This window comes from Bombus affinis, chromosome 1, assembly GCF_024516045.1.
Source record: "Bombus affinis isolate iyBomAffi1 chromosome 1, iyBomAffi1.2, whole genome shotgun sequence".
In the NCBI taxonomy this organism is placed as follows: domain Eukaryota; kingdom Metazoa; phylum Arthropoda; class Insecta; order Hymenoptera; family Apidae; genus Bombus; species Bombus affinis.
This window is the reverse complement of record NC_066344.1, coordinates 13,444,107-13,467,472: the sequence shown is the minus strand read 5'-3', so window position 1 is coordinate 13,467,472 and position 23,366 is coordinate 13,444,107. Positions and strand designations below refer to the sequence as shown.

At 30.4% G+C, this 23,366-nt stretch overlaps 6 protein-coding genes across 10 annotated transcripts; 3 read left to right on the top strand and 3 right to left on the bottom strand.

Annotated features, from left to right (window-relative positions):
* The first annotated feature begins 25 nt into the window (after positions 1-25).
* LOC126913905 (syntaxin-7) lies at positions 26-3,513 on the top strand. Of its 3 annotated transcripts, none has more exons than XM_050717209.1 (6): positions 26-415; positions 995-1,119; positions 1,185-1,254; positions 1,326-1,500; positions 2,224-2,436; positions 2,508-3,513. In XM_050717209.1, exons 2-6 carry the CDS (start codon positions 1,011-1,013, stop codon positions 2,754-2,756), a joined length of 816 nt encoding a protein of 271 aa, XP_050573166.1. In that variant the 5' UTR covers positions 26-415; positions 995-1,010; the 3' UTR covers positions 2,757-3,513. The 3 variants fall into 3 exon arrangements, with proteins under 3 accessions (XP_050573166.1, XP_050573155.1, XP_050573146.1); XM_050717198.1 differs by having other exon boundaries at positions 26-602; XM_050717189.1 differs by having other exon boundaries at positions 39-409.
* A 742-nt stretch (positions 3,514-4,255) lies between these two features.
* LOC126913952 (uncharacterized protein CG1161) lies at positions 4,256-5,611 on the top strand. Its single transcript, XM_050717264.1, has 5 exons — positions 4,256-4,459; positions 4,531-4,649; positions 4,758-4,872; positions 4,933-5,073; positions 5,170-5,611. The coding sequence occupies exons 1-5, from the start codon at positions 4,400-4,402 to the stop codon at positions 5,317-5,319; spliced, it is 585 nt and encodes a 194-aa protein (XP_050573221.1). The 5' UTR covers positions 4,256-4,399; the 3' UTR covers positions 5,320-5,611.
* A 68-nt stretch (positions 5,612-5,679) lies between these two features.
* On the bottom strand, positions 5,680-7,083 carry LOC126913981 (ADP,ATP carrier protein-like). The gene is made up of 4 exons (XM_050717293.1): positions 6,785-7,083; positions 6,462-6,720; positions 6,173-6,404; positions 5,680-6,114 (listed from the first exon to the last, which is right to left on the bottom strand). Exons 1-4 carry the CDS (start codon positions 6,936-6,938, stop codon positions 5,830-5,832), a joined length of 930 nt encoding a protein of 309 aa, XP_050573250.1. The 5' UTR covers positions 6,939-7,083; the 3' UTR covers positions 5,680-5,829.
* Positions 7,084-7,223: 140 nt separating this feature from the next.
* On the bottom strand, positions 7,224-11,373 carry LOC126913839 (flotillin-1). The gene is made up of 10 exons (XM_050717090.1): positions 10,983-11,373; positions 10,588-10,663; positions 10,354-10,444; positions 10,118-10,261; positions 9,908-10,027; positions 9,120-9,335; positions 8,838-9,025; positions 8,566-8,776; positions 8,316-8,480; positions 7,224-8,240 (listed from the first exon to the last, which is right to left on the bottom strand). Exons 1-10 carry the CDS (start codon positions 11,032-11,034, stop codon positions 8,223-8,225), a joined length of 1,281 nt encoding a protein of 426 aa, XP_050573047.1. The 5' UTR covers positions 11,035-11,373; the 3' UTR covers positions 7,224-8,222.
* A 588-nt stretch (positions 11,374-11,961) lies between these two features.
* Positions 11,962-13,636, bottom strand: LOC126913887 (telomere length and silencing protein 1 homolog). 2 transcript variants are annotated; one of them, XM_050717164.1, is made up of 7 exons: positions 13,531-13,636; positions 13,221-13,336; positions 13,040-13,148; positions 12,823-12,968; positions 12,535-12,753; positions 12,308-12,441; positions 11,962-12,213 (listed from the first exon to the last, which is right to left on the bottom strand). In XM_050717164.1, exons 2-7 carry the CDS (start codon positions 13,334-13,336, stop codon positions 12,047-12,049), a joined length of 891 nt encoding a protein of 296 aa, XP_050573121.1. In that variant the 5' UTR covers positions 13,531-13,636; the 3' UTR covers positions 11,962-12,046. The 2 variants fall into 2 exon arrangements, with proteins under 2 accessions (XP_050573121.1, XP_050573113.1); XM_050717156.1 differs by having other exon boundaries at positions 13,432-13,615.
* Positions 13,637-13,733: 97 nt separating this feature from the next.
* LOC126928875 (small subunit processome component 20 homolog) lies at positions 13,734-23,226 on the top strand. 2 transcript variants are annotated; one of them, XM_050744730.1, is made up of 11 exons: positions 13,734-13,927; positions 13,995-14,275; positions 14,376-19,628; positions 19,700-19,955; positions 20,034-20,639; positions 20,715-21,278; positions 21,372-21,554; positions 21,629-21,956; positions 22,028-22,458; positions 22,544-22,813; positions 22,897-23,226. In XM_050744730.1, the coding sequence occupies exons 1-11, from the start codon at positions 13,883-13,885 to the stop codon at positions 23,044-23,046; spliced, it is 8,367 nt and encodes a 2,788-aa protein (XP_050600687.1). In that variant the 5' UTR covers positions 13,734-13,882; the 3' UTR covers positions 23,047-23,226. The 2 variants fall into 2 exon arrangements, with proteins under 2 accessions (XP_050600687.1, XP_050600696.1); XM_050744739.1 differs by lacking the exons at positions 13,734-13,927; positions 13,995-14,275 and having other exon boundaries at positions 14,529-14,640; positions 14,720-19,628.
* The last annotated feature ends 140 nt before the right edge of the window (positions 23,227-23,366 follow it).

The window sequence follows — 23,366 nt, the reverse complement described above, 5'->3', positions numbered from 1 at the left end:
TGGCGTTTATTTATCTCGATACAATTCGTGTGCAGGACTACGTGTACACCTTGACAGATGGTGACACTGACGACTATATTCATTCAGACTTGGCTTAGGGTTTATCGATTTACTCGAAGTTTTAGAGCTTCGCATAGTGAACTTGGTTTATTTCGAGCAACAACAAAAAGATCGATGCGTGTGAAGTCTTTTCACTAGAGAAATCGTTAATTTTTCGATGGTACCTGTATGAGTCATCTTAAAAACAGATCATACTTGCTTGTCATTTTGTTGACAACAGTGGAATAAGATAGACAGATAACAATTCTTTGCCATTTTTGACGTTTGAACTGTCATCGTGTCGTCTGTGATTTTCTACAAAACCTGGAGTTCTCTGATTCACGCGCCGAGAAACTGAACAGGAGAATAAGTAATCGTAATTTTTTTTATCCCGAAGGATATTACCTTCAAATCGAATCCTGTATGCCTCTAGAGTAAATTACGAAAGTGATTTTTTATTGCGAATGATTATCTTAATGCGTTAATCAATGAGGGTATAACCTCTAAGAAGGAGGTTACTATCACACATAAAGAATAATTGAAGAGTGCTTGTAGAAAACATTGTAAGTGCCAAGAAACATGTTTTTCAGGAGAGAAAAATAAGTTATGCATTAATGTAATCCAAATTCATGAAAGAGAAAAGTATATCCATAGAAAACCCTGTATGTGCCACCTCTTAATTGTAAAGAAAACTCAATGTTCCATTCATTTACATAGATGGCATGAACAAAAGCCAAAAAACAATTAATTAATGTTTATTGACACATATTTTCTTCTATAGCGGTGGCACTATGACATCATCCTCTAGCATTATTAGTAACTATTTAGAAAGGAAAATTACACTTGAATTCTATACTACAGTATTCAAAATTAAAATTATTCAATTTTGGCACCTACAGTGTTTTCTACAAGTACTGTTCAATCGTATTTTAATATATTTCTAATCTTGTTTAAGTAACATAAAAGTCAACATGGATATTGGCTTTTCGTCATACCACAATGGTGGACCCGCAAGGGAACAAGACTTTGGCAGATTATCACAGACAATTGGAACGTCAATTTTGAAGATATCTCAAAATGGTAAATATATGAACTTTATTTGTTGAAAGATATATTCAGTACCCATTTTGATTTCTGTTCGACAGTATCTTCCATGCAAAAGATGGTTAATCAATTGGGTAGCTCTACAGATTCTCAAGAGTTACGGAATCAATTGTAAGTTGTTATCAAGAAGTGTTAATCAATTGCATTCTATGAATACATATTTTATATAATGTATTTTTTAGGCATCAAATACAACATTATACGCAACAGCTGGCAAAAGATACTAGTGTGCATCTTAGAGACTTGGCTATATTGGCTAATAATTCAGGATCTACCAGTCCTGGTGAACAGAGACAGCGTAAAATGCAAAGGGAACGTTTGCAAGATGAATTTACAAGTGCATTAAATTCTTTCCAAGTATGTTTACTCTGTTATTTTACTGTGTATGTTCATTTACATTTTTAGGAAACACAATGGAGGAACATTATGATATAGCGAAGCATCATGTATTTTTAATTTGTTTTATTCAGCAAATTTCCTTAGGAAGGTGGCCTGTAGCCACATACCACATGTGGCAGTGGCACACTCCATTCGTGAAAATTTGTTTGTTAGAAATCGGTCATTGTTCATTTTCATGATAGTTTTCATAATAAATAGCAAAGTATCATACAATTATATCCCAAAGGGTCTTCTAGGATTTAGATGCTCGTTACCGAGCATAACGGTTCTTGGTACTTCACAGTGCTATGACCCTGTTGCCAAGCCACTATGTAATGGTCACCAACTCCTTCACCCTCGCTTGAAGGACAGGTCACATTACAGATGCATTGGAAGGGGGTGACTGCAGTTTGGTCGCCTTTAGAAATAAGTTAATTGTCATTTATTCATCACTCATAGAAACTCATACTTATAGTCACAATCTTTCGTTAGTTAGTCTTCATTGTCATCCATAGTTATTCACTTTAGTTAGTTAGCAGTTATAATTGTTTGTTGAAATACATGATTTTTAGTCTCCAACATGGAGTGTTCTTTCGAATCGTTTTATATTAGTCGGCATATCGCGCGCAAAATTCAATAAACTTCGAACGACTCACAAAGATCAATCGCGGGGAATAAGTATGTATAAATTAAATCTTTTAGGCAGTGCAAAGGCTTGCAGCCTCTAAAGAGAAGGAAATGGTTAGAAAAGCAAAAGCAAGTGCAGGTATTACTCCATTTGGAGAAAAGAAACAAGAGACATTAATAGAGTTACAAGATAGCAGAACTCAGAAGCAAATACAGCAACAGCAGTTAAAAGAGGAACAAAACTTGCGAATGTTGGAAGAACAAGAAGCAAGTATAAGACAGTTGGAGGTACATTTCTTTACTTTAATGATGTTATGAATTTTCTGAGTCGATATTATAATGATTTATTTATTTTGCAGAATAATATTAGTGACATCAATCAAATTTTCAAAGATCTTGGTGCTTTAGTATATGATCAAAGAGAAGTCATTGATTCTATAGAGGCTTCTGTTGAAAGAACAGAAGTATCTGTCCATGAAGCTTCTTCACATGTAAGACAAGCAACTATGTATAAAAATAAACTGCGCAAGAAAAAATGCATACTCGTTCTTATTGGAGCAGTCGTGCTGTCTATACTAATCGGAATCATTGCTTGGCAAAGCTCTTAAAGTATTTGATGGTACAAAATGACAGTAAAAGACAGCTGCACTGCATCTTAACTGCAAGGTACCATACTTGGTGTATTTTCTGAAAAATCTCCTGATTTAATTAAAGTCGCTTTACGAATATGAGGAAAGAGTAGTACTATCAATCAATGGAAGTAAACGTAATGGAAAGAACTTGCATCGCACTATATTGTACTAATAACATTCTTATAATTGTGATAATAAATGGTGCAAGATCTATTTTACGAATAAGATGTGCAACGGCAAGTCTAAGGCTGCCCAGTCCATTTGTACGTTTCATTACTCAATGTGTAATATTAATGCATAAATATATATATAAAAAAGAAAAATATATAAATATATACGTATATACGTATATAGGTCTATTCATGATATAGTTGTGATCAATAATTTCACATTATTTTATGGATTATAATATGTGAATATAGAGATTCATTTTGAACGATGCCAGTCTGCATTTTGAAAACTGAATCTCGCGTGAATTGTATGAATCGGTAAGGAGTGAATGTATTGGTAAAATCATCATATAGTGTGCAAATTGCGAACATACTATAGAGATTGTTCTTATCTGTAAACATTAAGATAAAAAAAAAATCAATGCGGATATTATGAAACAGCAGAGTATATGAATGAAACATCAATGTAAGCTAATTGTATTATATTTAAGAATGTTGATTTATTTTAGCCAGAATGTAATAAATCATGTAAAATGAAGTATATATATCAAATTTGAACAAAATGATTTATCATTACTGAATTTAACAATTATTAAATTATTTTAAGACAAATTTTTACTTTGTTTAATATTTGATTAATGTAATATTAAAAGTATATATTAAATCATCTTATGTATTAAAAAATTTACTTTAATCTTCAGTCTATCGTTTTATACATACTACAATATGTGTAGGAATCACGATGATTCCCGCGTACTAAGAGGAATACCGGACAAAGCTTCACGCCGCACAAATAGATAGTGTTGTTATAACGAGTTCATTAATAATGCCAATAAGATTAATAACAGAAGTTCGCAAATAGTACGCGAGTATTATAGTAGTTAGTCTTGTACAAAAGAATAATTTATAATGTGAAAAGAAATTACGGCACATATTGTTATTCATAACAAAAGGAAAAGCATCTATTGCGAATATCAAGTTTCGAGGCAGAAGAAGGAAGAACAAAGGACGTCGTTGATAGACGCAGTGCTTTTGTGAAAAAGCGTTTATTCTTGGCACCGTTCAAGCGTCTGCTTGTGCCTGCCATGCCGTGGTGCTGGTGAGTTCTGGGGAGTTGGCGCCAGCGGCAGAACGCCCCTATGTAAAAAATATTAATTGAAATAAAATTGTGTGTCATATCGTTTCATATCGAAATGTGATGCGACTCATCGATTGTGTGTACATATGTACTTAATACTTACTTTACTACTTACATATACATGTATATGTATATATATATGCTACCTATGTAAGTATTCTCCAGTTACATTCGTGTCGTTTGACGGTTTACATCTATGTTCACACAATATGGAAGTGCATTAATTGTTTTGTTTGACATTCGTGCTTCTAAATTAAATATATCGAAATAATAAAAAAGAACACGTATCAGACAGAAATTTTAAAAATATAATGTTGAAGCACATTTTTGGTGTAACTACGATTGTATTAATATGTTTGTCAGGATCTGAGGTTAAGTCATTAACATAGAAAATAGCAAAATCTAATTGTCATAATACATAATCCCTATAAACGAATTACAGGCGCAGTATGATGATAAACGGTGCAAATGCATTTGTCCTAGTCTTCCATCCGTTATAAATACAACACAATCGTCGTCAGAACGAAAAACATATATTATAAATGTTCCACCGTCTGAATGGTAATTGAAATTCCTAATACTTAATTAAGAAGCTTAATCCCATATTTGTAACATGCATAAGTTATCAATGTCATTTGTATGTAACTTCATGTAAATTTTAATCTGCAGTAAATGTGAAAATGTTGTATTGTCAAAAGTGGGAGATCAGTTGAAAGGTAAAGAAGAAATTTTTTGTTCACGATGTGATTGTAAATATGAAAACAGGAATACTACCATTATCAAAGTAAGTCTTTTTACTATTTCTCATTTAGTAGAAAGTTTATAAAGTAATTTGTCTTTTCAGATAGTAGTGATACTTGTTATTTGGGTTATATCTCTGTTAGTAATTTATATGTTATTTTTGATTTGCCTGGATCCATTGTTAAATAAAAGAATTCATAAAGCTTCAACAAATATTGGCTATCATGAACACAATAATGAAGATGTAAGTTAATATGGTTTATTCTATACATTAAAGTCTAAAATATCAGATGTTCCGTTTGATATGTTATGATTATTTAAACCATTTTTGTTTTAATAGGATGATTCCTCAACTGCTCCTGGAACATTTCATGCCATGGGCGAAAGAGGTAATGTTTTAAATCGTGTTGGTCATCAACAAGATAAATGGAAACGTCAAGTTCGTGAGCAGAGACGTAACATTTACGATCGGCATACTATGCTTAATTAAAGTGTACAATTCTGTTTATAGAAGAAATTAAATATAATAAATAACAATACAAGGGCTGTGACATTTATTTGATGGCATTTACAATTTTGTATGTATAATTTTTTCAGATTATCTTACATATAAATATGTTTAATTCCTTATATGAAATGATAAAAGTAAACAATTGAGCTATTTGTAAATGCTAACAAATCTGATTATGGATGCTATATTGATATTACATCAAATAACTGGTGATTTCTATATTCTTTGAGTAATGTATCAAACAGTAAAGTATTAAAGTGTGTTATTTCTATTGGTAAGTGTATATATATTTTTATGAAATATTTATTTAAAAATAAATTGAACTATTTTACAGCCTGATATTCATGAATTGTTACATAAATAATTTTAGTATATGGAACATTACTTTCCATAGCATGAGTAATACTCAATTTGTAGAAAATCAATACAATTTTGCTTGTTTAGATCAATTCACAATCATTCAAAATTTGAATATGAAATTATTTAACATTATTTGGACACTGCAGACGAGTCTTTATCACGTAATACATCTTCAAAAATGTTTTTGAGTGTATCATACAATGTTAAAACTAATGCTCCGCCAGTACCTCTGAGAATATTTGACAGTGAACCTTTAAAAAAAGCACCAACACCTTCTGCCTTGGCTGTTTTGATCCAACAATCTAATGTATTTTTATACATGATTTCTCTTTTACTACGTCCTGATTGCATCATCATACGTCTTCTAACTGTATCAAAAGGGTATGACATAACTCCAGCCACTGTTGTTACTACCTGTAAATATTACATCTGAAAGTTTGAAAATATCTTAAAGTAATAAAAAATGACTTACTTGCGCAATTAAAAAGGTAATATGTAGGGGAGTATTTTTTGGATCAGGAAGCATGCTTTTTGTGGTATCATAAAGTCCGAAATAAGTAGCTCTATAAATAATAATTCCTTGAACGCTTACATTAAACCCTCGATATAAACCAATAAGGCCATCTGTCTTGAAAATTTTTACTATACAATCACCCAGACCTTTGAATTCCCTTTTATCTCCTTGTCCAATATCTGCAGCCAATCTGCAAAAGTACATCATTATTACATTATCTAGAGCTACATAAAAGTAAATGTATTACCTTGTACGAGCAAAATCAAGTGGATACACAAATAAAAGAGATGTTGCTCCAGCAGCTCCACCAGAAGCCAAATTTCCAGCAAACTGTCTCCAAAATGCATCTTTTGGAACACCTTCTAAGAATATAGCTTTGAATTTGTCTTTAAATGCAAAATTTAAAGCTTGAGTTGGGAAATATCGAATTACATTAGCTAAATTTCCTCTCCAAAAACTAAGAAATCCAGTTTCTTTCGGTATACGTATAAATGCATCCATCATTCCTAATAAAATGAAAATCATGGTAAACCATAAAAATATTATTTTATTTTGTATTGAGAAACATACCTTTGTACCGATCTTCTGGTCTTATTTGCTTTGAAGTATGTTGAACTTGGAGTAATAATTTTACCCTTTCTAATGGTGCTACTGCAGTTTTTGATACAGCTGCAGATATCCCACCAGCTAAAAAATCTATTATAAATGACTTGTATGCATCCATATTACAAATTTTTTAAGACGTGTCTTTAGAGATAAATTTCAGTTTACAAAGATAAAATCGGTTCAAATTAGGGATCATAATGTTAACACAATTTCATAGATCAAATGATTTTATAAGTTTATTTCGACATAAAACATATCTTCATTACATTGAAACTATTATAAATAAATATTAACTCACATATGTCATGAGCTTTTTTATAATGGTTTAGTTTGTAACTTCTATTGTTTTTTGTTTTTGTTTTTGACTTATAGCAATGGGATGGGCAAATTAATACACAGGAAATTTGGTTTTAACGTTTAATCGCTTTACATAAAATTGAATCTTCTTTTCATTAATTTAAGGCGTTAAATTGGTCATACAAATTTTGTCATCAAAGCTCTCAAACACGTTTCAAGAACTATATATGACTATCATTCTTCTTGATACAAAGAGTTTTAGATCACAGTAAATTCTAACTAAAATTGGCGCAAAATATATTAATGCATCTTTAAAGGAAAATAAGAAGTATAACTAAACATTAGGTAAAGACATTTAAATTTCAGGGACTAGATATAGTTACTTAACATCAAACCACATTGAACAAGTGTTAAATATTAGCACTTCCAGTTCTAAAATGCTCATACCCATTAATTACATTAATACTACTGAAAGGTATGTATGGCATATTTAGAGGAATGTTCTGGCACATAGTGGCAAAGTTATATATGTATGGACAAAACTGGACCATCTTTGGTCAATATGAGATTCAAAAAGATATATTTGTATTTGTTTCTTTTTTCTTCTAAGTGCATAAAAGACTAATTAGAAATAATAAACATAGAAATTTGATACAACTTTAACTTATTTCGTCAAATAAAAATAAAAATTGTACTATGAGTTTCCAATATCCATTAAATAAAACACACATTCACTGCCTGTATAACTTAGGCATTCATTGCTCTCTATTGTATATCGTTCAAGTAATGAGATACGGATGTTGTGCGAATATATTCACAATTTATAATCTATTTTTAAAAATGTATACCATTTTTAATATATTTCCTTGTAAAATATTCATTCACAATTTATATTAATAGAAAGTGATTTGTTATCTTCAATTAACTGGCAGTGAAAGTACCGAACGTTTTATCCAACGAAATGTTACTAAAGTTAAAACTTATAATTTGGCTCTAATATGCAACAGCATATTAAAATAAACGTGTATATCAAAGACTCGTTTAATACTTAATAATACGAGTATGAATGTGGTCAGGAAGTATTAAAAACTCTTGTATCATTCGATTAAGCCGCATGAACAGACTGAAAAAAAATTATAATTATAATTTCTTCTATCAGTATATTTCAAATACGATTACTTTCCATGATTAGGCATACCTTTGCAATATCCACGCCTGTTAAATTTTTAACCAAATCCGGTACACGCGTCACTATATTAAACACTTCTTCGGTTAGCTTTTCTGCTCCAATAGTTCCACTTCCACTAGAAACCATCGTTATCTTTTTGGCTTGTGACAAAGGTGCTGCAACTTCAGCAGCAACCTATGAAATGTAAAGTGTAAGAGGCGTTTACATTACTCAGTTAAAAAAATCTTTGAAATTAAGATACAAGTTCTTTTTCAATTACCTTTGGAAGAGTATCTAACATCATGTCTATCATAGCAGCACTCTTGTATTCATTCCATGCAGCTGCTTTCATTGCCATTTGTTCTGCTTCTGCTTTAGCCTTTGCATCAATGGCAAAGGCTTCTGCTTCACCACGAATTTTGATGGCTTTTGCTTCGGCTTCAGCTTCCATTATTAAACGCAGTTTATTAGCTTCAGCCATTTTTTCTAATCTGTGAATATATAATATTTATTAACACTTATTTATCAATTTTCTAAAGTCACTCAACTTACCTATATTTTTCTGCATCAGCTGGGCGTCGTACAGTTGCATCTAATTCTCGTTCGCGTCTCATCATTTCTTGTTCTTGTACTGCAATTTCTTGTCCACGTTCAACCACTTTTATTTGCATTTGTTCTTCCATAATCCTTTGCTTAGTTTTTGCAGCTTGCAATTCAAATGCCATCTCTGCTTCTGCTTTCTATAATTAAGATATAAATCAATGTGCTACTCATAGAAACAATGACAAAGATAAAAAGAAAGAACAAAAGAAAAACAAAGATAAGAAACCCTACTTTGGTTTGCACTTCAACGTCATATGCGGCTTTCTTTAATTCAAAATCACGCTGCGCTTTAGCAATCTCGGTATCATTAAGAAAACGAGCAGCCATTCTTTGTTCTTCAGCGATGGCTTCGCGAATTTGAGCATCTCTGCGAGCTTCTGCTTCACCGATTCTTGCATCACGTTTCACCTCGGCTGTTCTTGCCATACCAAGAGCTTTCAGATATCCCTATAAATGATCGATAAACATTTAATATGATATGATTAATAACATTGTATTTTCATTACGAATTTTACGTAATAACATTCATTTTAGCAATTACTTTGAATTCAACCTGAATTAAAGGCAGCATACAATAAGAATATCACACATATTTGAAACACGGAAATTTGCAAATGTGTATAGAATATATGTGCTACCATTGAAGCAAGCACTTGAGATGTGCTCTAATTCCCTCTTATTTGAATATTAATGATCTGTACTAATATTCTTTGAACAGCAGTGCAGTAGCATTCTATGTAGTGATAAAACAAAATTTGAACGTACCTTTGCCCCCTGCAAGTAGCAAAACAAAAATGTATTCAATTTACAATGTACAAGAATTGGACTACATTAACTCATATTAATAAGAAATTACTTATATATATTGCACAATTGCATTTAAAGGGGGACTTTTCATATCAAAAAGACTTTATACATTTTAGAATATTCAATTGTTTTGTAATTTTTGCATAAAAGTTGTTCCTGAATTCGTTAATAAGAATCAAATGCTGTTTAGTAGGAAGAAAAAATTAACTTACTTCTTCATCTCGAATATCTTTTAATGTATAGGACACAACAGTAATGCCCATATTGACTAGATCACTGCTTGCTACTTCAAAAACCTCCTTGCTGAATTTTTTACGGTCCTTGTATATTTCCTATTTCACAGAAAGAAAAGAAATTAAATGGAATTAATGTTTATTTTCATCTAACAACTTAACTAAAAAATTTTAATGTATGTATTATACCTCTACAGTCATGCTTCCCATTATGGCCCGTTGATGTCCTTCTAATGTTACAAGTGCAATATTATGAATTTCTTCTTCAGTTTTCCCAAGAAACTGTTCACATGCTGTGGATAACATTTCCTCATTTTGGCCTTGTATTTTGACCTTTGAGCAAACACATAAACATTTGGTAAATAAATAGTCACTTATTTATGACATTTATATATAAATACTTCAATTATATTAGAGATTAATACCTGTGCAATTCCTGTTACAGATATTGGTACACCTTGACATGTATACACAGTTGGACTTTCTACTTGTAAAGTCATAGTATTCAATGAAATTCTAAAAAATACAAATTTCAATTAGAATAGAACAGTTATCAAATATTTATTACATCTTTTCTTTATATACAATACAAAAACCAAAATTCAACTATATATAATTTTGAGTTTTAATTTCGTTATTCAATAAGTGTAACAACTTACTTTTGTACTTGTTGGACAATAGGCCAAACAAATACTCGACCACCAGGTACTAGTAGAGGCTTGCTGTAGCAACATCCTTAAAAATAAATTAATGAATACAAATTTCAATGTATTATAAGATCTTCTTTTTATATTGGTATTATTATATTATAGTATAAAATAAAATACATTTAATGAAAAAATATACAATTAAATCATATAGTAAAATAACTTAGAATTAACCAGGCAAAATTAATGGAAAATAATGAATCTATATACCACTTAATTAATTTTTCTACTTTATTAGGAACTAAATTTTCCAAATCAATTAATTGACAAAGTGCTCCTCCCATGTCGGCTGGATAAGACGTACTGAAACCGAATAATTTGCAGTAGAAATCGGTTGATATAATTACCTGATACTACAAGAGCCTCGTTTGGGCCACAAGTAACGAATCCACAACTCATAGTCGCGGGTGTAAAGAAAAACAATAGTTACAGCAAGTTTAAAGGAATTGAATTTCAGTGTAATCCCTCTACAGTCAATTGACGTCGCTACGATGTCGTCATTCTGTGAGATCGTATTGAAGCTTATGCCGAGTTTACAATACACGTCATAGCTACATGCTTGCTATTAAGCTTTTATACCTAATAAAGTTCTGCATTGTATTTTAAAGTATTAATCCATTTGCATCCGTAAGCAGAATATTCCGCGCATGACGATCGTCTCCTATCACTGAGCACGGATTATTCTGCGAGCCGCGACTTTCTTTTATCACTAGTCCCGGAATATTCCTCGTATGACACCGTTCGCATCTTGCTGTCAATTTGCGAGCATCTGAGCTATTTTCATTATGTTCTTAACAAATTTTACTTTTGTTATTATTATGTAAATCTTTCTAACTGCTGTTAAGAGAAAGTAATGTCAATCTAAATCCAAATTTAAAAAATAACCTAATTTTATACTTTAAAATAAAATTTAGTTGCCCGAATGAATTCTGATTATTTTGACGATTCGAATTCAAGTATAGAAATAGGATATATAGATCGAAGATAAATAGGATATAGGATCGGAGACGTATCCGTCATATTTCGTCAAATGATCACAGCGAAGTTGATCAACACGTTAGTTTTGTAAATAGAGATTTTGTATGGAAATCTCAATATCATATGTCAATTGTACATAATTTTTCAAGCGTGAGCGTTGTAACTGTAAATACACAAGAAGTCGAAGTTAACGAAAATAATAAAACTGCCGATATACAGCTGCGCGTAATACGGGCCAACTGTCAGTTGGACGACGCTGTCTGAACACACTAACTTAAGTAAAGTCATGATGCAAATGAGTTAATAATTCGATAATTTTTATAATATAGATCAAAAAATTTGCAGCAATAAATTTAACGATATATATTATGTATAAATAATAAATTTTTCATTACATATAACTTATATCCTTTATTTCTATTTACAAATAATTTCAAAATCGTCTAAATTGTTTTTTGAATCTTTCATAATGATAATCATCAGTTGCTTTTTCTCCATTATCTTTCCTTTTACTCTTGTAATCATCTCTGGGCGCTGCAACTTTTTTTCTCTCATCAGAATCTTGTTTTGATTTCTGGAAATCTGTATCTTCTATGTTAACTAAAAAAAGTAAAAAAGAAATAAAAGTTATTATATGCTATAAAAGTTGACATATAAATTAGATAAAATAAAAGATGAAGTGAAGATAGTGTACATCTATTGTGTTGTACAAAATTCACAGCCATATTGGTTGGGACAAATTGCGAGGGTCCATCTTTCTTTCTGTGTCTATCCCAAAGCAGTTTTAATTTAGCTTCTTCCGTAGCTTCGATATTACGGATCTTTGCTCTGAAAGGTGAATGATTTATAAATGAAAAAAAAAGCATTCTTTTATATGAAATGTGTTAAAAAGAATCAAGTGTATATTATAAAATCATATACTCTATTCCAAGATCCACTTCTGGAATACCAGATAACATTTGATTTGAAAGCATTTCTTCACTTCTGTGTGCAGAGCTTTGTCTTAAATGTTCAGGTACTGCTTGCAAAGCTGCTTCTTCTGGTGAACAATAAGAACCTTTGTCATTATTTGATCCATTTTCAGTTGTACCTTCAGTTTTGCTTTTCCTCTTTGATAATTCTTCTTCAATATATTTTACCCTAAGAAAATTAGAAATCATTAATTATGTATTTATTAAATTATATTAACATCATAAATACAATATTTACATTTCTTCATCTTCATCGCGTTTATTAGTCTCTGCATTAAATTGTGTGCCAATTCCAGTTTCATATGCATCATTTTGTTTCAATTTTGTATTCTTTAATACAGTCATATTTACCATTCCTCCAGTTTTTACGTTAAAAGGGTCAGACTGAAGAAAGAAGAATCTTTCAGAAGGAAAGAAGTTATTATATTTTATTTATTAATTTCATTAGTGTTTACCGTCATTACATCAGGTGTTACATTTTCTCCAAGGGCTAATCCAACAACATTTATACCTTTTGGTCTTTCACGAAGTTTTTGTATAGTTTTCATCTCTTCAACTTTTTCCCTAAATAGATATTATATTTATTACTAAAGTGTATAATCTACTACATTTCATGTGTTTGGATTTGTTATTTACCTAACAGAGGCTTCTTCATTTTCATTGTCATCTTCATCTGATGAAACCTGTCGTTTCCTTATCGGTTTCCTTGATTTCTTTTTGAATTCTATTTTCTTTTCTTCTGTACTAGTCATCTATTTTAAAACAAATACGTAAATAAAAAATGTATATACTTCATATTTTATTACTTTTTCTAAATATGATTTTAAACTAATGATTTATGTCTTACATTACATATGTAAACATCTATTTATATCATAAACAACAATGTTTATAAATAAATGATGAATGCATTCAGAGAAAGATAAGAATTTACGGATTATCGTACACTGTAAAGTGACACTTTTTATCTTATAGACTTTTAGGCAGTTTGTAAAAGTACATAACATTTGTATTCCATAGGTTATAAAGATATCAGATACGAATGTTACTAGAAAATATTCTATAGTTCCTTTTTAAGAATCCTAGTTCTTTTTCGGAAGACCTAGTTCTTTCTTAACAGAAAAATTTCCTATCTATGATGTAGCTATTCGGTTGTTTGTGCTACATAATTACATGTGAGAAATACACGTGAAAGTAGATTGTTTTTAAAATTACTTTAAATTTAAAATTACTTTAAAGAATTCATTAAATATGAGAAACTAAATATAAATTTAAAAGTTTTCATATGTTTTAGCAACATGAAGAATAAGCCAATTCGTCATAAAGAATCAAATACATTTCAAGTATGTAGCGTAAATAATCACTTATTTTTCATCAAATATTTTTTATCCTTCTATTCTTCTATTTTAGTTTAAAACATTTACCGAAAGAGTAAATGAAATTGATGTCGATGTATTTCACCGAGTTGCACATCGAAATGAGGAGAACGATGAAGAAATCGAAACGTATTTTCATCAAACACTTCAGAAATGGAATTATCTTAACCTTACTGAAGGTTACTGCAGCTTTAAAAAGAAAGTTCGTGATATTGTAACGCTTCCACAATTGGTTAATCAAAAGCAGTTTGTAGTAGATACATTGATAGAATATTTAGCAAAGAAAGATGTTTTGTTTCTACAACCAATCTTGGAGTAAGTATTAAATTAAAAGTTCTACCTATCATCAAGTTAAAGGAAAATGTGGATTAAAATAGCTTTTAACAAGCATTATCATATAAATTTTTCATTGCAGATTAGTTGTTGCTATGTCTAAAGACCTACAAAAGGATTTTTATGAATATTTTCCTAGATTTTTAACTGTTATCATTGAGTTATTAAAAACAAAAGACATAGAACAAATAGAATACACATTCACATCATTAGCCTATTTATTTAAATTTTTATGGAAATATCTGGTTAAAAATGTAAAAACTGTGCTTGATCTGTTGCTACCATTGTTGGCAGATACACAGCCAACTTATATAAACAACTTTGCAGCTGAAAGTTTTGCATTCGTGGTACGTAAGATTAAAGATAAAGATTCTTTCTTAAAGACAATATTGCATATATTGAAAAGTAACCCAAATATAATACCAGGATGTGGTAAATTATTATTTGAAGTGATATCTGGTATACCAGGACAATTTCATTCATGCGCAGAACAAATGCTTTTATTATATTTCAATGGATTGAATAATGATTCTCCTAATCAAAGTTTAATGTTCAAATTATTGAAGGAAATTATTAACTGTATGCTACAAAGTATACATTCACAGAAATACCAGGTACTTTGGTCTGTACTTTTAAATGTCATGGACAAATCAATTGAAGAGACTAAGCAGTTTCAATCAAAAACTGGAAAAGAGAAAAGTCTGATTCTTTTGATGCAATTGATAAATATAATTGTTAATCATAGAAATGGAAAAGTGGTTATAGATCCTGTACCTCTGATTAAAAAATTGTCACATATTTTAGATACTTTTGAAAATGAGGAAAATGTGTTACGAGAAGTTATAAATGTATCAGTTGCTATTCTTTTGGCAGCCAATGTTAGATTAATGCAGGAAACATCTAGTCAAATACTACTTAAAGTTATGTCTGTGAAAAATATTCAACTATTATATGGCGCTGTTGAAAGTTTAATCCATTATTCATCATTCGAAACTTTGGTATTGCCATATATAATACGACATAGCATTTCCATTGGTTTTGATGATGATACTTTACAACTGTTTACGAAGATAGTTAATGCAAAAGTTCCTTTATGTCTCAATGGTATCAATTTAAACAAATGGACAAAATACATTTTAGATATAAGAGGTGTAAAATCTGATAGTATTAACTACTTCCAGAAAGAGTTAGAAGTTTTATTGGGTAATAGTATATCAACAAATGCATTAAAAATGTTAATTATTTTGCCACATCTGAAGCCTATACCAGCAGAATTTAAGAATATTTTAAAAAGGGGAATATTATCTTTATATAAACAGATATTAAATGATACCAATACAGAAACTGAAATGATCAAACTATGTTTGACATTCTTAATATCTTTAGAATCCGCAATTCACATATTGGAATCAGAAACTTTGCATCAGTTTATAGAAGAGAATGATATAAAAGTATTAGATCTAATTATCAAGTATCCTGATAATAAATTCATTTTAAATGCTGTAGATTTATATGTAACATATTTTAGCACATCACAATACCGAGAAATGTATATAAATCGAACTGTGTTTGAAGACTTAAACAGCAGTATTGCAGAAAAATTGAGTTCACCGTTTAGTGAAATTCGCTTAATAGTAACTCATTTATATCTTTTATTCTCCAATATTAGTGAAGTAAAATTGTCTATTACGAATGAGAAGAAGGAAATAGGTGTTATGGAACATATATATTTAGCAGAATGTGAACCTATATCAGTACATAGTTATCGAAGTAAATTGCTGCATTTACAAGCATTGTCATATGAAAACGAAGCAATGATAAATTTAGATTTGAAGTATTATGAACTTCCATTACGATATTTACTAGGAAATCTGTATATAAATTTTTCTTTACTTTGGGAACCTATAAATAAGATTATAGCTACTTTTGCAATCAGGGAATATGAACAGTTTTGGCCTATATTTTTAACTGAATTAAAACGTAATCACGAAATAACTGTAGACTATAAACCATTATTTGAATGTACAGTTATTTCTGCAATAGAAAATGCTATACAAAAATGCAATGACAAACCAGACTATGAAAATCATAAAATTCTTTTATGGAAATGTATGACAAATTTTTCACATTTCTGTGAGATGAAGAATAGAGATATAACAGGACTATTCATTGATTTTGTAAATTACAACTTTTTTAAGTCAAATTCTGAAGATGCAAGATGTTGCAGTATCTTAAAAGGTCAAGAATCAATTGTTTCTAATAACAACATGGAAATTGATGAAGAAAATGAAAGCGATAATGAATCTGCAGAAAATCAAGAAAATGAGAAAGAGGAAAAAGAAAAAAAGGAAGCTATTATTTCTACAGATACAAGAATGAAACAAATAGATATAGAGTCTAGACAAATAAATAAGATTGTAATAAATAAGAATTATAAAGTGAAGCTCTTACTTGCTCAACTTGAAGTATTTGAAAAGATAACAAATCCAAGAACATTATATAGGGAATCAGAGATGCAGAACATTTATTTAGATTTGCTGTCATCAAAAGTTCCTGACATTCAAAAGGGTGCTTTAAATTGTCTTCTCACTTATAAACAGAAATATTTAATGCCTTATAAGGAAAATTTGCTTAGTATAATTAATGAAAGAAATATGAAAAATGAATTGACACATTTTAAAGTCGATAAAGAAAGTAATATTATACTGGAAGAACATCGCAATGATTTTATACCTATATTAATGCGTATAATTTATGCTAAAATGATTGCAAAAACAGGAATGAGAACTGGTGGTAAAGCTGGAGGTACTTTAAAACGAAAAATGATCTTACGTTTTCTATCTGGAATTCAAGAGAATGAAATGATCATATTTACCAACATGGCATTTAAGCCTTTCAAGAAATATATGCTTGAATTAGATAAAATGAATGATCAACAAATTAACTTGAAACAACTTACACAAACTATTATTAATACTGTAGATTTGAGTAATGTTATTCCACCTAAACGTTTGCAGAGTGCCACGAATTTACTTGCAATTTTGATAGAACAATTTGGTAGTAAGATGGGAAAGAAATTGTTACCCTACTTACTTGGTTTGGTAATATGCATTCTGGCAGAAGTAACTGGAATTTTACAGAAATCAGATAAAGTTCATGTTGGATTCTTACAATCTATTAAAAATGTAAGATCCACCTCCATTTCAATATTAGCAAGGTTCTTTGGTCACTTTGAAGATTATGAATGGAATAAATACGAAATGGATGCTTTGTTTAATGTAGCTGTATTTCCATGGTTAGAGAAATTACCTATAGAAGGTATTCACAGTCCTACTCCATTACTAAGGCTGTTTATGGCATGGAGCCAGAACTCACGTTTTTATCCGTTATTTATAAAATATCGCGAAGATGATAAGTCTGTTAGTTCTCTTCCTTACATAATGAAACTTTTATTGGGTTCAAAAACTGAAACACCTGTTATCAGTGCTATTGTTGAAATGATTGAGAAAATGGTAACACTACAAGACTATGGAAAGACAAATGAAAATGATATGGAAGTTGATACACCTTTTGTTCCTTTAACACCTATACTTAATAATTTATCTGAAATAAATGAAGAAGCATTATCTAATGGAGTTAACTATGGATCTACTATTCTTCTCCCACACGTGTTCAGTATTTTACAATATATTAAAACTAAACTTGAAAAATCAACCAAGGGAATAAATAAATCAGAACTTGTGATTTTATCGCGTATTTCAGAATTCGTGAAAGATGCACATGCATGTGATATACTTCTTACTCTTACTTTACCAATATTAACTAAAAAGGCTGGAGCTGGAGAGGGAGAAGAAACGATTATTGAATTGATTACAACCACAATAAACCTTGTAAAACAAGTGAAGGAACCAACAACGCACGTGCGTGCAGTTCTACCTTTATTAGGTGCAATATCTGCAATTCCTGCTCGTAAACTCTTGTTGGAACTCTATAAAACAATTGTGGAAAAGTCTACAAACGATTGTCATGGGATATTAATAAAAAATTATGAGTTAATAAGTGCACTTAATGCATGGGATCGCAGGTGGCTCGATCAACCAGATTTTCAAAAAAGACTGGATGCATTTTCTGAGATTAATAATGCAATAGAAAAGGATGAGATTACATTAGAGTTTGGCATTGCTATTATTTATAATTGTTATTACATTCTTAAAAATGAAGCAGATCTAGCATTAAGAGACAATGCAGGACAGTGTCTTAAGCTACTTGGTTGTAAATTGGCACAGAAACATAAAGAAAATGTAGCAGATAGACGTTATTTAATGGACAATACAATTTTACCACTTATAAGAAAAGGGATAACTAGCAAAATTGAAATCGTAAGGCTTCAATCAATAGCTTTTTTGGGACATTTGGCTATGGAATGTTCAGACGTCCATCCCGTCTTACGGGATTTATCTGTATTAACTGATAAGGCGGATCCCGAAGTAGATTTCTTCGAGAACATGCAACATTTGCAACTGCACAGGAGAGCTCGAGCATTTCTTAAATTTTGTAATATAGCAAAAACGTTGAAGAAGTCGTTCAATCCGAGAACATTAACACAGTTTGTCCTTCCTTTTGCTTCTTCATATCTATGCAATGAAGCTTTTATTCATAAAAATAGTCTTATCGATGCTGCAATAGGAACCGTTGGTACTATATGCAAACTTCTACCATGGCATCAATATGAGATTATTCTGAAACATTACTTGGAAAAGCTAAGACATTCTATAGAATTTCAGAAACAACTTGTTAGAGTCATTGTTAGCATTTTAGATTCTTTCCATTTTGATTTGTCAAAATATAAATTTGTAGAAGAATCTTCAGTACCAAAATATAACAAAGAAATTGAAAGGGATCATGGAAAGGAAATAATTTCTGACGAAAAAAAAGAAGAAGAAAGTGTTGCAAAAGGTGACGACAAAAATAATGAAAACCAAGTAGAAGAGAAATTAGATGAATCTTTAAATTTTGAAAATATAGATACTGTGGAAGAAACTGTAGGAAAAATACAAAATGAAACACAGAAAGAAGTACCTGTGATGGAAAAACAGATCATTCTTTCACAGAATGGAGCACGACGAGTCGTATTTAGTATATCCAAGGAATTGCTACCTCAACTCCATTGTTCCATTATAGCGAGAACGAGTCGCGAAAGTAGTCACAAGATTAACAAGAAAAGAATTGCAATAGATAACGAGGAAGAAGAACTAATGCGAGTTCCAATTGCTCTTGCTTTTGTTAAATTACTACAGAAATTACCTGGACATATTTTAGATACTAATTTACCAGGGTAACTATATAGTATATACACCTCCATATAAAACTAAAAGATTATTAAAATATTATAATAAATTGTTTCAGAATCTTTATGAAGTTATGTACATTCTTGAAATCTCGTTTAGAATCTGTACGACGTGTTACTCGAGAAATATTACAAAAAATTATGATAACTCTTGGTCCGAAGTATCTTCATCATCTTTTAAGAGAAATGAATACTTTATTAACAAAAGGATTTCAAGTTCATGTCCTCGCGTTTACAGTACAATCAGTATTAGTTGCTCTGAAACCATATTTTCAGAAATTTGATATCAATGAAAATCTTCAAAGTATTTTATCTGTAAGTAATATTGTAAATACATATTAAAATCTCAATTTTGATATATCTAATATTCAAATATTCTTGTATTTTAACTAGGTATGTAAAGTAGATCTATTTGGATTAACAGCAGAAGAGAAAGAAGTAATAGGAATTGTGAAAAACGTATCAGAAGCAAAATCTACAAAAAGTTATGACATATTTCATATATTAGCACAATATATTACTGAATCATGTTTGGTGGATTTAATCTTACCATTAAAAGAAGTGCTTATAAGAAGTCATTCGCATAAAACTGTGCAGAAGGTTGTGGAATGTTTCAGAAACATAGTACTAGGTTTAGCTGATAATATTTTTATACCATTGGAACAAATGTTAATATTCCTTTATGGTGTAATTTCTGAAAGTATTCCTGAGTTTAAGCCTGAGAAGAATGATAAAGAATTAACAGAAAAGGAAGTAGAAATACTCAGTAGACAGAAACCAGATTGCTTTATCATACCTCCAGAACCAAAAAATAAAATGGGTATAAAGGCTACTTCAAAAACTTCAAAGAACACCAATGTTCACATTATCATGGAATTTGGTTTAAAACTTTTCCATATTCTGTTAAAAAGAGACAAAATATCTAATACAGAATTTAAGTCCCTGATAGATCCATTTGTACCACACATAAGTGAATGCATAAAATCTCAACATGTGAAGGTAAATTTATTATATTCTTATTGTAAATAATAATCGTGATCAATTGTTTGATATGTTGATATTATATTTTTTCAGCTAAGCACATTAGCTTTACAGTGTTTAAACTGGTTACTTAAAATGGATTTACTTTCAATACAAGAAACAATTTCTGATATTTGTTCATCTATCTTTATTATCTTGCATAAATACGCCGCAGCTGGCTTAAGTAAAGGAGATAATTTTGATTTAGTGATGGCTGGTTTTAAATGTATGTCTGTAATTGTTCGTGATGTGAAACAGTATGTAATTAGCATAGATCAGTTGAAAGCCTTGATTATGTATGCTGAACAAGATATGCACAACAGTGATAAGCAAGCAACAGCATTTGGTTTACTCAAAGCGATAATTGCTCGAAAAATGATTCTTCCTGAAATGCATATTGTTATGGAAAAAGTTGCTGCTTTAAGCATTACGTCTGAACTAGAACACGTTAGAGTACAATCTCGCTCCGTTTTTTATTCTTATCTGATGGAATATCCTCTTGGTAAACATTTACAGAAACATATAGCATTTTATTTGACGCAGGTTAGCTATGAAATGCAACCAGGTCGTCTTAGTGCTTTAGAGATGATTTACAGTATTGTTACAGGATTTCCAGTAGTAAGTACATTTAGTTTTTTCATTCTTCCTCTTTTTCAGTCGATTAAAAGAAACAAATCAAACTCATAACTTATATATCAATCATAATTTCAGAAAACTCTGGTCTTGAAGTCAGATATCATTTTTATAATGGTGGGTGTAAGATTGATAAATGATGATGATCCAACATGTCGCAAGTTGTGCGCTAAATGTATTAAGGAAATGATTACACGTATACCTTATAATAACAGAAGCAAACTTTTTGATATACTTGTAGCGTGGTTAAAAGATCTTAAGGTAAATTAGTTGAAATTAAATCTTAAGAGTACATATTTGACGTTATAAAATTACTTGATTACGTGTTATTTTAGGTAATGCATCGAACATTGGGTGCTCAGTTATGCGGTATATTTGTAACAGTAGAAAAGGACACTTTTAAGTCTCGTTTAGATGAAATATTACCGCTTCTTTTGAAACAATTTCATGCAGATTTTAATGATAGCAATGAACCTGGTCGTTTTGTGAAGTTACAAACAGAAAAGGAAATGCAATTAAAGAAAAAGCATTATATCAAAGATCCAGAGAGAATGAAAGATCATCATATGTTTCAAGTGTTGCAATTGTTACTAAAAATATCGGCAAATTGTACGGCATTTCTCAAAAGTGAAGAATATAAAAATGCTATTCGTTCATTTGCTGGTATGTTTAATGTGTTACTATATTACCTAATTCGTTAGTGTTTAATATTGACAGAATTTTGTGTATTTCAGAATATAGTCAGTCCTTATTAGCACATCCTCATGCATGGGTGCGTTTAGCAGCGTCTCAACTGATCGGATTTATTTTAGCTGCTCTTGACGTTGATAAAATTATAGACCTTTTAGAAAACCCTGAAAAATGTGAAGCAGAAACCAGTTACATGTATTCCGATCCTACTACCGTTATAAAAAGTTTAAGTTTAGACCTAATTGCGCAACTACAGCCTGATATGACGTTAGAAGAATTAGCCGATCAGACTGTTAAAAATTTAATTTTTATCGCGAGAATATTAAAGTCTGTAAAACAGATTAATACTGCTACAGATCAAGTCAATGAAATGAAAGATAAAGATAAGAACCAGTTATCACTTCCTTGGCTTATTAGAAGGCTGAGAAAGGCTGTAAATATAGAAATAACCCAAGCTCCTAAGTCAATAACAGTGGTACAGTACCCATCATTATCCTTATATATACTTCCTTATAATGTTAAATAAATAATTAGAATACAAGTGATGTTTCTTTTTTCAGCGGACTGCTTTCTTTAAGTGGGTTGGCGCTGTTGTGGCTACAATACCCATGGAATATTTAAATGTGGTACTTTTCAATATTATGTCACCAATTGTGCGTGAAATATCTACTACAGAAGAACAAAATACCACTTTAAGACGATTAGCTAAAGAAGCAAGTGTGATGATTAAGAAACGATTAGATAGCGAAGAATATACTAGATTATTGAGTCGAATACAACAGAATTTGGATATTAAAAAAGCAGAAAGAAAGATGATGCGTACGCAGCAGGTAAATTTGTTACATTTTTATCTTTTCTGTGAAATAAGTGGTAAGAAATGATTAAGAGTACTAACATTTTTTTTTTATTACAGTTTGTAACGGATCCAGAATTAGCTGCCAAACGTAAAATTGCAAGACAGCAGAAAAAGAAAGAAGCTAAAAAAAGGAAATCTGACAGAGTGACAGGGAAGAAAAGGACGAAAAAACACGCAAGAAAAGAAGTCGATTTGGATATTATATAAATATTTTAAAAGTAATTGTTACCATAAAACATTTTGTTAAGAAAATATTTATTTGTCAGGTTGATGGTATCTTTAGAATAATTGCAAATTTAATGTATATACATATGCAATTTACGTCATACTATATCTTTTCAAATATAGATAATATGTAGATTTTATACATAAACATGTACATATGTATGAATGTCTTTAATTATTTTTTAATAATACTAAATGAACATTGATTGTATAACAAGAAAATACAGTAATTCATATTATATTAAAAAATATTAGGTTGAGTTATAAGTTCATTTTGCTATATAAATCTATTTTTGTGATAA

Bases quoted from the DNA above. Each gene is read 5' to 3' on its own strand.
- LOC126913952 (XM_050717264.1), top strand. From the start codon at position 4,400: ATGTTGAAGCACATTTTTGGTGTAACTACGATTGTATTAATATGTTTG. The intron at 4,650-4,757 runs GTAATTGAAATT...TTTAATCTGCAG, and splicing joins AATGTTCCACCGTCTGAATG to TAAATGTGAAAATGTTGTAT. The intron at 5,074-5,169 runs GTAAGTTAATAT...TTGTTTTAATAG, and splicing joins ATGAACACAATAATGAAGAT to GATGATTCCTCAACTGCTCC.
- LOC126928875 (XM_050744730.1), top strand. From the start codon at position 13,883: ATGAAGAATAAGCCAATTCGTCATAAAGAATCAAATACATTTCAA. The intron at 19,629-19,699 runs GTAACTATATAG...AAATTGTTTCAG, and splicing joins TTAGATACTAATTTACCAGG to AATCTTTATGAAGTTATGTA. The intron at 21,957-22,027 runs GTATGTTTAATG...TGTGTATTTCAG, and splicing joins TGCTATTCGTTCATTTGCTG to AATATAGTCAGTCCTTATTA.
- LOC126913839 (XM_050717090.1), bottom strand. From the start codon at position 11,034: ATGAGTTGTGGATTCGTTACTTGTGGCCCAAACGAGGCTCTTGTAGTA. The intron at 10,664-10,982 runs GTAATTATATCA...TTTATTTTTAAG, and splicing joins CGAGGCTCTTGTAGTATCAG to GATGTTGCTACAGCAAGCCT. The intron at 8,777-8,837 runs GTAAGTTGAGTG...ATATATTCACAG, and splicing joins GCTGATGCAGAAAAATATAG to ATTAGAAAAAATGGCTGAAG.
- LOC126913981 (XM_050717293.1), bottom strand. From the start codon at position 6,938: ATGGATGCATACAAGTCATTTATAATAGATTTTTTAGCTGGTGGGATA. The intron at 6,721-6,784 runs GTATGTTTCTCA...TCATTTTATTAG, and splicing joins ACCAGAAGATCGGTACAAAG to GAATGATGGATGCATTTATA. The intron at 6,115-6,172 runs GTAAGTCATTTT...TAATATTTACAG, and splicing joins TTACCTTTTTAATTGCGCAA to GTAGTAACAACAGTGGCTGG.
- LOC126913887 (XM_050717164.1), bottom strand. From the start codon at position 13,336: ATGACTAGTACAGAAGAAAAGAAAATAGAATTCAAAAAGAAATCAAGG. The intron at 13,149-13,220 runs GTAAATAACAAA...ATATCTATTTAG, and splicing joins AATGAAGAAGCCTCTGTTAG to GGAAAAAGTTGAAGAGATGA. The intron at 12,754-12,822 runs GTAAATATTGTA...TAATTTTCTTAG, and splicing joins CGCGATGAAGATGAAGAAAT to GGTAAAATATATTGAAGAAG.
- LOC126913905 (XM_050717209.1), top strand. From the start codon at position 1,011: ATGGATATTGGCTTTTCGTCATACCACAATGGTGGACCCGCAAGGGAA. The intron at 1,501-2,223 runs GTATGTTTACTC...TAAATCTTTTAG, and splicing joins GTGCATTAAATTCTTTCCAA to GCAGTGCAAAGGCTTGCAGC. The intron at 2,437-2,507 runs GTACATTTCTTT...TTTATTTTGCAG, and splicing joins CAAGTATAAGACAGTTGGAG to AATAATATTAGTGACATCAA.